The sequence below is a fragment of the Rhipicephalus microplus genome, chromosome X (genome assembly GCF_043290135.1).
Source record: "Rhipicephalus microplus isolate Deutch F79 chromosome X, USDA_Rmic, whole genome shotgun sequence".
Taxonomy (NCBI): domain Eukaryota; kingdom Metazoa; phylum Arthropoda; class Arachnida; order Ixodida; family Ixodidae; genus Rhipicephalus; species Rhipicephalus microplus.
This window is the reverse complement of record NC_134710.1, coordinates 76,463,925-76,476,047: the sequence shown is the minus strand read 5'-3', so window position 1 is coordinate 76,476,047 and position 12,123 is coordinate 76,463,925. Positions and strand designations below refer to the sequence as shown.

Below are 12,123 nucleotides of genomic sequence, written 5' to 3'. Positions count from 1 at the left end.
TTTTGTCTGCTTTTTAACAATGAAAGTGAGCTTTCTGAAGCGTGAGTACGTGGGTGGTGTTCTCACCTGGCTGGCCACACAAAGCATTTTGAAATAACCACTGTTGTCTTTACATGGAAAGCTGGGCCTTGCAAGGTTCTGTAACAGTGTTCACTGGTCATTAAAGACTTATTTTGGTGGAGAAAGTTGGTGGTAGCCCTCTTCAATTAGAGAAAGTATTTACTTGATGGTAAAGCAGCATTTTCAGTCAAGCGAACTGTTATCGTGGCTGCAAGAAATTTATATATTAAGTGTTTCATTAATTTCCACATTTTGTTGTGGGCACGATGCACAAGCACTTGTGTTGTTACATTGTAGGTACATGTTAAAAGTCTTACATGTTTTGGTACTGAGAATGAACACTTGGTTTTTTTTTCTTGTAAGCCACAATTAGGTCAGAATGCAAAAACGGTTTGTGTACTTGTATTTAACTACACTTTAAAAAATTACATATGATCAAAATTAATTTTGAACCCTACCATGTGGCATCTTTCATTGTTATATTATTGCTTTAGGATATTTCTCCAGGAATTCATGATTCTCAACTTAAGGGAAGAAACTGGTCTTAAAATTGTTTTTTTTTTGAACTTTGAGTATTTAAAGCTGAAAATTTTATGTGATGTGCATTTCTCACAGCTGAAAACAAATATGCAATTTGTTTTCAGTTGTCACTTCCAGATTTTAAAATATTGACTGTTATATAAACTAACATTCTGCCCACTGTTTAGACAGCTTTCTCATAGATTGCTGCTAATTAAATATGGGAGTGTTCTGTAAAGAACAAAGAGTGCAAGGAAACCATAGTTTTGGTGGCGAAAGTTTTTAGCTTCATTTTTAGCTTCATTGGTTCAAGATTTAAGGCCTTAACAAGTAGACTCGTCAAAAATATGAAACTGCTGCTGAAATATACTGCCAATTAAATCGCTGTTCTTAATTAAATTATAATGTTTTGATCTTGTTGCACTCATCGATGTATAAGCTTTCAAATGCTGCAACAATTACCAAAATTCAACCACTAGATCAAAAGATACTGTGGGAAATGGCCTCAGACTTGATGAAAAATGTTCTGTTAAAACGAGAAAAGTTTAGGGACACGGTGAGCATGTATATTCAACAGGTAATGGTGTAAATCGGTGCAGTAATGATGCTACAAGCCACCAGGAGTGTAGTCATCATTCATTGAGCGCTTTCTTTTCATTGCATGCCGGAAGTTTCCATAGTTCAGATTGGCATACAGCGTTCTGACGGTGTTTGCACATTGCGCAGTCGTCAGTAACGTGCATCTCATAGAAGCAGCCTTCTATGAGATGGGAATCGTTCCCACTTTCACATAATCTTTATGTCTTTGCATCTCCATGAAACATTCAGGGTGAAAAAAAAAATGCAATTCAACGCAGTTTGTATGCTGTGCCGCATGAACCGTTAGCACGTTGATCTCGAACGGGCTGTGCGCCGCATCTCCCCCCTGCTCTCAGCAAGCTCCATACAAATTTCAGTTCCCCGCACTCATCACACGTCGGCACAAGTTTCGTGGCGATGCCATATTCCCGATCTTTCTCAGAAATGTTGCCAGGCCCGCACTTCATTGTAAGCTTCATTGTTCACCGTTGTAAGCTGCTTCACTGAAGCAGCTTACAACTGTGAACGGCGTTTCAGTAGTCGCAGTCTCTTCAGAGTCTCAAAAAAACAGACAGCTCGCGTCGTGAGGCTGACGTTGATGAAAGGTCCCTTTGAATGTCACTCTCACGACACGCAAGGGCCACTTTTCCAGTGCAACAAGGGGAGTGCCGAGGCGCAGATCTCACGGGTCGAAAAACGGGGATTTTTTTTGAAAAAAATCAATTTTGTGTTTTGTTGTATTCCTCCGAGCCTTCTCCTTAATACGTTATAAAATAAAAGGTGAGAATCAACTAGAAGTTATCAAAAAAATACAATTAAAGCACTCGCGGTAGCTCGCACAAGTGCAAAATTACGAGATTTTCACGCACGCGGCACTTCGCTCTGTGGCATCGCTGGCTCTTGAAATTTCGCGGGCATGTAGGCCTAACCCTCCCTTCCAAAAGGCCATTTCGGCAGCGTGGCATTCTCGCTGAAAATACAACAAAATAAATTGTTTCCCCACTGCATTTCAGCATGGCGAGTGGGCCTTTCAAGTCACGTGGCACAATTGGAGCGCTGCCATTGGTTGCGAGCATTCCGACGTGCATCCAAGTGCGAGTGCTCTTTCTTCGTTCTCCTGTTTTTGCTGAGACGACATGGCAGAAACAACCGGCTGAGTTACTTTTTCCCCTCCATGGTGCCGATGGATGCTGGCGAAAAATGTGACTTTCGTTCAAGTAAGTTTATGACGAGGCACCAGTTCAAGGGAAAGTGCACCAAACGCAAGCGGAGGGCTCCGGCGATGGGAGGTTCGTCTGCTGCAAGGCCTAGACCCGGCAACGACGAAGCACCTGATTTAGATTCTGCGACCTTCATCCATAGCGTTGATGACTTCGTCAGTGCTTCCGACAGAAAAATGAAGATATTCAACAACAAAAGTGAGCGTCAAGGTGAGAGCGGCAGCACATTTATTTGCGAGATGGACTTGATGCAGAACCTCGTCAGCGGCGCAGTATGCCCCAACTGCGGACTGTGCGAGCTGTCTGTGTCTGAGAATCGGCAGATAGGCGAAAAGGACTGGCATTGTTTTTAGAATTTTATTGCCGAATGACGCATGTGCTACAATTGTCGTTTCATCAACATACACGTCAAGCCAAATGTCTGCGTCATGCAGTGAAAGGGTGGATACATCATGTCTGCGTCATGCAGTGAAAGGGTGTAGCGGCAGCACACGGGACAGCTTTGCTGTGAATGTAAAGTCGGTGGACGCAGCGCGTGCGATCAACGTCGGACACGATCAGCTTGTGCGGTTTTGCGTGATCCTTGGCATTACAAAACCAGTGACTCATAAGACCTTCACGGCCATCGCCAAAAAAGTGCACGCAGCCGCCATGAAAGCCGCCGCTTGAAACCTCGCACGAGCAAGACAGCTGACTGCCGACGACGACGGATCGTCGGATCTAGCCGTTATGTTCAACGAAACATGGCAAGAAGGAGGCCACAAAAGCCATAATGGTGTGGGTACGGCCGTTTCCCTTGTCACAGGGCTGTGTTTGGACATTGAAGTGCTGTCAAACTATTGCCTCAGCTGCAGCAGGCACAGGGCACTGGAGGATGGGGAAGAAGAAATTTGGCAAGCTTTTCACCCACCCGTGTGTGATAAAAAAACACCTGTTCAGCACTTGCTATGGAGACCGAGGCTGCAGTACATATACGGAAAAGAACAGACTCCTACACTATACCTTCGCAGTTCACAACGTTCCTTTCAGATGGGGACAGCAAAGCATATACTGCCGTGTCAGAATTGAATCTGTATGAAGGTGTTCCTGTGCTAAAGGAGGACTGCACGAATCATGTCGCCAAAAGACTTGAAACTGCTCTCCGAAAATTGAAGATGCCATGAGGTCAGAGGTTGAAGGAGGCAACAATTGACAAGCTGCAAGGCTATTTTCAATTGGCAATCACAAGTGACCGAGGCAGTGTTGGCAACATGTATTGTGCTGTCTGGGCATCCTACTTTCACTCTTGCTCGAGGGATGGTACCAGCAGTCACAATTTTTGCCCAGACTGTGACGCGTCTTGGGGCAAGCACAAGCGAGCACAAACACTGGGTGAGCCAGCACCACCCCACACTCCCATCCTGACTCCTTCCCAAGGCAAGGCAATGCTGCCAGTTTATAAAAGGCTGATAGAAGAAAAGCTGCTTCAGCATTGCATGAAAGGACAGGCACAGAACGCAGCTTAATCGCTCAACAGCAAAATATGGCTCTTGTGCCCAAAAACAAAATTTGCGACAAGAACCGTGGTTAAAACAGCGACGGCAATCGCTGTCCTTTGGTTCAGCCGAAGGCACTCTTGAGTTTGAGGAGGTGCTTCAGGAACTTGGAGTTCTCTCGTCTAAGGAATTACTTTCTTTAAGCAAGGATGCCAACAAGAGGCACATTTCCAGAATGACAGCAAGGGTAACAGCCGAAGCAAGGGCCCATCGTTGCAGTGCCGCAAAAAAAATCCCGCCTCGAGGACTGTGAGGGTCAAACGTATGGTGCTGGGTTCTTCTAAAATTGTGAACTTGTTCCAGAGAGCCTTGGTGACATTTTCTGTGAATTTTGTGCAGATCGCTTGAAGAGTATAGAATTAAACATGTTTTTAAACTTTAAAACCTGTTTTCTTTAGTTTCTTGTTTTTCGGCATTTTTATAGTTTGTGCACTAAAATTTGTATGCTTTATTAAGTCTGCAACAAAACTTGGCATGCTTAATGTTTAATATGTCATGAATTCGAATAAGCAATTTTCACAAGTCTCCAAAGCATGATCAGCTAGATCATTTCAAAAGCTTGTTTTTTGAGTGAAGTAAAAGTGGAACTCTGCATTAGAATTTTTTTCTAGGCCAGCACACATATGTTACACAATGTTTCTTTGCTTTATTGAATTCCTCAATTCCTCAAGAGCAATATTTGCTATTTTTTAGAGCTTTCTTGTGCTTATTATTGCTGCCTAAGCTTGCACAAAAATGCATTGTTTTTAAAAATGCATGGTCTAGAAAAAATTAACTAATTGAGCTATAAAAAAATGATAGTATATCTGAAAAGAGAAGCTCGAATGCTATAAACAGTGAAAGTTTTATTGAGCTGTCACAAATATTTGTAGAAAAAGTTTTTTGAGGAGCATCTCCCCTTAACTGAGTTTTTATGATTGACAAAATTTGCATCCTATAGCCACTGCACCAATTTTGGCATGGAAACAACTGGTAGAATTGGGCAAGTTTTCAGTTTAACATAAAATTTGGCAAGCTTGTGTCTACTAGCATTACATATTCCTTTTAACTATTCTGCTGAGGGGGAACCCCCAACCTGTAGTGAAAGTGGAGAGGCACTGACCTTGCTTTACGTTTTATTATACTGTGAGAAATAGGAACATGAAAGAAATAAGTCATTATTGCAGAAAATTCCCTGAATACCTCTAGACATTTAGGTTGTGACCCATTTTTTAATCATGCATTAGTTAGAATTTTCTGGGAAGATTCCAAAACATTGCAAGTTATTTGTACCAGAGACCCGTAGCACAAGAACATGCTGCTACGAGAAAATTTTTTAATGCACTGACCTGAGGCCCTTGCTTGCAAGCGTGAAAGAATGTATGCTTGGGGATGTTGGCAATTCACATATCAAAATTTAGCTCGTAAGAGGACAAAAATTAAAAGCACTCTGTCTACATCACTTTTCGTCCTTGTCCTTTTATGCTCTAAATTTTGAGACTTGCAAGGGTGCTTCTTAATAAAAAACAGTTGTGCTTTCAATAATTTGTAGTGTACACTTTTAATAATACATATTTTAAATCGCTCTACATAATTCCCGTCATCATCATAATTTTATTATTTATATCTATTTTATGTGTGCCTAATGCACTGAAATTTTGGCCCTTTTACAGTTGCGTTACACTAAGCCATTACACTAAGCACAGGACCGGGTTAACTGGCAGAACATGGGAAAGGCCTTTGTCCTGCAGTGGACTTAGTCGAGCTGATGATGATGAAGCCATTCTCATTAATCTTACCAATGCATATACGTTGTACTTGACACTCTCCGGCTTAGACCAGCCCTTGCATGCTTTAAATCATCATTTAAGGGGGAAGACGGCTCTTTGGGACCAAAATGTGACAAAAAAAAAATCATTTTTTAAAATTGACATATTTCGTATCTGCAAGTATTTCGCTATCTCTCTCCAAATTTTCACACACCAGGAAGTGGTAATTTTTTTGTAATGTCATGCTAACTGTCCAGATTCTTGGTGCTGTTAACATGCAGAATCTACAGAAAAAATGGGGAACCAACTTCGAGGTCTCTTTATAATTTGCCGACATCTGTGTTAGAAGCTCTGCTACAAATTTATGAGCACTTTTATGAGGATTGCAAAACATGCACACCCTGATTGTTGCTTTTTGAAGAAGCTGTGTGTTTTCAGTTTTTTCCATTCTTCTCAAAAAAGTAAATTTACTACTGTTCAATTTTGAGGCCTCAATATCTCTGCAGCTAGGGCAGGTACAACAATAATTCTTTTTGCTCTGGAAACGTGTATGTGTGTAGGGTGCAAGTATGGGAGCAAAATTTAGAGAACAAGCCTTTTTAATTAATTACTCGTCAAAACTTTTAACACAATTCCAACTGCTTTTGAAAATGGATAGTTCATTTTGCTGTAAAATAATTAAGAAAGGCTTAAAAACAAAAAACTTGCATTATTTCAATCTATAGTCATGAGTCTATGTTGGGATATTTTAAATATCACTTTTAATTAAGCACTTTTTTGTATGACGGCCTTAAACAATAGGGAGTGAACTTAAGTTATCTCGAGAATAAGATGAGTTACAGAAAAACTAATTAAACATTTGAAATCAGCAGAAAAAAATGCATCATTTTGTGCAGTTTGATCAAGATCACTGAAGAAGTAAACAAAAAATGTCTAATAGCAATCTGCCCCCTTAACTGGGCCACTTTGGGTCATGCTTTTAAATAGCAAAACGTGTAATGTGTATTTTGCACATCGTGTATTATTAAAAAATTAAACTAATTTTGAGCATTTGGTCATTCATTAACGGGAGTCAATTGTAGCAAATGTTGTCTTGCAGGGTCTGGGACGTGAAAACAGGCGAGATGGTCAATACCCTAATTCACCACTGTGAGGCTGTGCTTCATCTGCGCTTCAACAATGGCATGATGGTCACTTGCTCAAAGGTAAGCCATATTTAGTGCATCTGCATAAATACAGAGAAACTTTTCTATGGTGTAGGCCAGTGGTTCTTAGCCGCAGATGTTTCAGGATCCTTGTGGACTGGGGGAAGTGATCAAGGAGAGAGGAGAGGCTGGGGGTTATAAAGTTTAACCCTACATGTAGTGTGAAAGAGGTGCCTTTTTTTTTTTTTCGAGGATGGGTTTCACGCGCCCATTTGACTGACCCACTCCCATTTGAGAACCACTGGTGTCGGTTTATACAACACTTTTATGAATTTAATTTAGATGGTGCTGGTTGAATTCATAGTCAAGTGATAGACTAAAGGGGGGGGGGGGGCAGAAGAATGTCCCAAGACATTGCCAATGAATTCAACATTACTTAACTAGATCTAACACACTGACTAAACTAATGATCATCCCACATTGATGTTAACCGATCCACAACTTTCGATGAGTGTAATCATGGGTTTTTCTATAAAAATGACAAACGACTATATTTGTTGTAGTTGTATGTGTGTGTTGTTTTTTTTTTTTTTTTTTGATAATGAAATGGCCCCACTTGTTGCCCTGCCACTTTGGTCTAGTGGCTAGGGTACTCTGCTGCTGACCTTCAGGTTGGAGGATGGAATCCCAGCTGCGGCAGCTGCATTTTCGATGGAGGCGAAAATGTTGTAGGCCCGTATGCTCAGATTTGGGTGCACATTCAAGAACCACAGGTGGTCAAAATTTTCGGAGGATGGGTTTCACGAGCCCATTTCACAGACCCACTCACATTTGAGAACCACTGGTGTGGGTTTACACAGCACTTTCATGAATTCAATTTATATGGTACTAGTTTTTCATAATGGTTTTTCATAATCATATGGTGGTTTTAAGACGTTAAACCCCACATATCTATCTGTGACCTCACTTGTCCATGGTTTCAGTAGATTTTATTCCTCCTCCTTTGTCTCTGCTTTTATCACATTGCCGTCACTTATACTGCGCACTTCGTATCTTTTTGGCTTGTGCGAGTATTCGAATGCTTCAATTTAAATTTACTATATAGGAACTTTTGAGGTACAGTAGGCTCCCGCTATAACGAACTCCACTACTATGAGATTCCTGTCACAACAAATAATTTTTAGTTCCCCAGCAGCCACCCATAAAAAACAATATGACAATGCATTTCTGGCATCCTTCCGCTTCAACGAAGTTTTCACGAGTACTACCACGTAAAGGAAAGGCACTTGCCTAGGATTGCCACAAAATTTTTCTACCAACTCGGCCATTTCTCTTTGGCTCGTGGCTTTCTGAGCAGTGCAGCCTCATCGCAACACCCGTGTCTTCATCAGAGACTCACTCTTTGCCACCATGCGCACATCCTGGTAAATTTTTCATCGTCGAGATCGTGAATGACACCAAATGCACATGGCGCAGCCAGCGTTCACTTAGTCCAAGCGTGAATACATTCTGCCGCAACCACTGTAAGCACAAATGCAGTTGTGTTGATGCTGTTGTGGGCAACTACAAAAGTATGCACGCATTCAACCTGCACCAATGCTACTTGTCGCATCACTGCAAAGAAAACCATGTCGATGCGATCACAGATAGCAACAACGCATTTCTGAAGGCACGTAACGTGTATGGGTAGCATGAACAGATTGAAATATGAAGCACCATTTGCTACAACCACTGCAAAGGAAACCGCGGTTCCTAATGTCGCGTTCATTGATAGTGAATACGCTTCGAAGGTAGGCAGCTAGCATAGCCAAAGAGCCGTGAAACAGCACGGAGCATTGCGGTGAAGTAGTAAATTTGGCTAGTTGGAATATACTTATCACGGTGTTTGTAGATCGCGTCAATTTTATGGGTTTTGATACAGCCCGTAGTATGTTTAAGCAAGGGGGCAAAGGTCTTAGCTTCGCTTCTGAAGTTCCAAGAGACAATCTCTTGCAATTCTTAGATCTTTTAATACAGTTCCAGAGGGATCATGTTTGCTTTTCCTATTCCCCCTGTTCTTCAAAACCACTTTTAAAATTGTAAGGAACAGATTGGCAATATCTTGTTTGGCAACAGATTGGCAATATCTGGCAGTTTGACAGATTGGAAGCAGCTAGTTTCCCGTGCCTAGTCCTTGCCTCCCCTTCACAGCGATTGTTTCATTGCTGGCAAAGGGAACAAAAAGAGGACTTTGATACTGCGGTTTTACCCTTGGATAGGCAAAAAAGTTCGTTATCCCATATCTGCACTTGGCATCGCACTGTTTGAAGAAGGCTGGTTGCCTGTCATTATGGCATAAATGTTGTCGTCGTAACAGCAAAAATCTAGTAAGCGTGTGTGCAAGAGTTGATAAAAGAGTGCAGAAGGGGCGGGTTGCTTGAGTGCTAAAGGGGCAGGTTGCTGTCATTACTAAAGGTTGCTCTATAAAGCACTGCTTCGCTGACTGTGCAAGCGGAGTAGTGTATTCCATCCCTTCGTCATGCGGTGGTACGTACATTGGGCAGACGGGACGTTGTCTCAATGTCCGTTTAAGGGAGTTTGCTAGCTCTCTAAAAGGTGCACCCTCTATGCATTTTTTTCCTTTGCTGCCGGCAAAACTGCTTTGGGGATGAGGCACTGGGACCAGCGCATCTGTGAAATTGCTGAAGTATTTTAAGTCATAAAAGCAAGAGACAGGTGCGTGAGCCAGCCATCAATCAGCTCTCACAGATGCTGAGATATCATATCTACAGCATATGTGATTACATGCGGGGGGGGGGGGGGGGGGGGGTGATGAGATTTTTAGTGCCTTCCTTTATGCTTATATGTATAGGCCGCTTATAACGTAAGTCGCGGGAGTCGCGAATATCCGCACTCTAAGCGGTACCGCACTATAACTAAACCAACCTCTTTCAAGCGCCGCACTTGCGCAAAACGTGTTGAGCATGCAGCTTCGCGTGTCCGAGAATCAAAACATGCGATGCGTGCTTGCTAACATTTAAATTTCTGAATGTTAAAAGAATGTAACATCCAAAGACACGCGTTGCCTATGAAACGAACGTAGGGGGGGGGGGGGGGGTCTAACAAGTGAAAGCACCATCACGGGTATTCGCCGACTACCAGACAGCCTTGATTATGCGCATTACGCAGAAACTATGTCGAATCACGTCCAGAATTCGACGTGTTGAAAGACGCCAACCATTCGATTTCACAAGCGCACAACATCGCAATTGAGTCGCGAACCACTGTTTGAGCGCTACAAGAGCCGCCATAGGCGTATCAGCCAGGGGGGCAAGGTGGGCACGAGACCCCCCCGTTTTTTTTTTTACAGTGGTCATTGTCAGCTGCACGCTGTAGAAACCAACTAAGGCGAAGTTCTCCTTCACCATAGTAATCACTCAATTATGTTGTTACGAGGAAATGAAAATGTTACCAGGGAATGTTTTAATATAGTAAAATTTTTCCTAAATTTCTGCTTTGACAATTGTGCTTGAATGTTCCTTGCGGTGCGGGCCGCCTATACAACTCTTTAGCACCTTGTAATGTAGCATTGGAAAGCGGGCAACAGTAGTTTTGTGCTTGATTTGTTATGGATGGGAACGGAGCAATTGTTTTATGGGCCAGTCAGAGCACTTGCTGCTTCAAGAAAATTGTTTTCTTTTATCAAAGTTGAATAGCGTCATGGCTACTTTATCGAAGCTGCTTTGAGCCGATGATTGTGACGAACCTTTTTAAATTCTTTAGTCCAGCCATACTAGAAACGCCACAAAAAGGTTTGCGCTTTAGTCTCTAAGAAATCTGATCAGCCTTGCTTACGGTAACTATAGGAGCGATGGCTGCAGTTTGCAAAGTGGGGAAGAATAAAGCAGTGGACTCAAATACAGTGGGAAGCTCAGCTTCTAAGCTTACCCCACAGCTTGACCCGCCGGACCAGGGAGAAGGTGAAAGGTCATAGTTTTTTTCACGATCAAGGCCTAATTAGGAGTTGGGCTAGTTAGTTCTCATTCAACTTTAATTGCCTTTACAGGTCAAAATACAACTCTGACAGAAAAGGAGCACACACGTGCAGCCCTGCTTAGTTTCTCTTTCCGGAGTAACTGCGCAGTTACCACGAAAAGGGCTCTTTGCTCCTCCAAAAGACGAAATGTGCGCAAAAGCTTGCACACGGTACCTCAAGGAAGGGTAGTTTCCTCTTTGTGGAGTAAAGCACCCGTTCTTTGGGGCAACTGCAGGAATGTTCACACCGTGTGCAAACTCATCGGTGCCTACACAAGCCTGTTTCATTTCAGACGATTCTGTAGCGTGGAGTGGGGTAGTGGTTACCGTACGCGCATGCTGACTGAATGGTGGTGAGTTGATTCATAAGTGGGGTTTAACATTTCAAAACCACCTTATGATTGGGAGAGACGCCGCAGTGAAATGCTCCAGAAATGTAAACCACCTGGGGTTTTAACGTGCACCCAAATCTGAGCACATGTGCCTAACTAAAGCATTTTCCCCTCTATCGAAAATGCAGCCATCGAAAAGCTCTATTGAAAAGCTTGTGTGTGTGTGTGTGTGTGTGTATATGTATGTGTGTGTGTGTGTGTGTGTATATATATATATATATATATATATATATATATATATATATATATCCCGCCTGACGAGTGAGGTAAGTTGTTTGCCCCCCACTTGCAAAAGCGTTGGTACGCCCCTGCGTGCCACCCTCTTTTTCATTAACGATATGTATCCCTTCCCGTCAAGTGCGGCCACCGCAAGAAGTTTCTTTGATTGGGTACGAAACTGCAACTTAGATTCACACGACCGCTACAGATCGAAGCGCAACCAATGCCGATTAGGCCTTGCTTATCGTTTGGTATGTTGTCGTGGAAAGTTTGTCCAAAACGTGAAGATTCGGCATCAAAAAGATCGCGCTAGCAGTGAACCAAGAACAGCGTGCGTGATACAAAGTTCGCGTTCACGGCCGGCAGATCAGCAGCGACGACAACTCGCCAAGCTAGCTTACGTACGGCAGCGCACTGGCAGCAAAAGTGAAAGCTCGCAACGTAAAACCGTAAAAGGTTTCCAATTTACGGACGAGAGAGCAAACACGATCTTTGTTGCAAGCTCGATAAGGAGGACGTTTTCCCGACAGGAAACTGTTAAGCACATGCAGTTGATAAGGATGAGATTTCATGTGCCACGTTGAGCGGTGGTGGCCGAAGCCACGCTAGCGACGTAGTACGCTGTAGCCGCGTCAGCGCCGATGCAAAGGCTTATCGATCACCGAGGCAACCGTCCTCCTCCCTTACTCGGC

General features: G+C 42.9%; 1 protein-coding gene across 1 annotated transcript in view; it reads left to right on the top strand.

Moving 5' to 3' along the window:
• The window catches only part of slmb (beta-transducin repeat containing E3 ubiquitin protein ligase slmb), a 47,366-nt gene that overhangs the window by 21,574 nt on the left and 13,669 nt on the right, over window positions 1–12,123 (top strand). Inside the window, exon 7 of the mRNA XM_037427077.2 lies at window positions 6,761–6,866. Within this exon, the coding sequence (XP_037282974.1) occupies window positions 6,761–6,866 (106 nt within the window). The remainder of the gene's footprint in view (window positions 1–6,760; window positions 6,867–12,123) is intronic.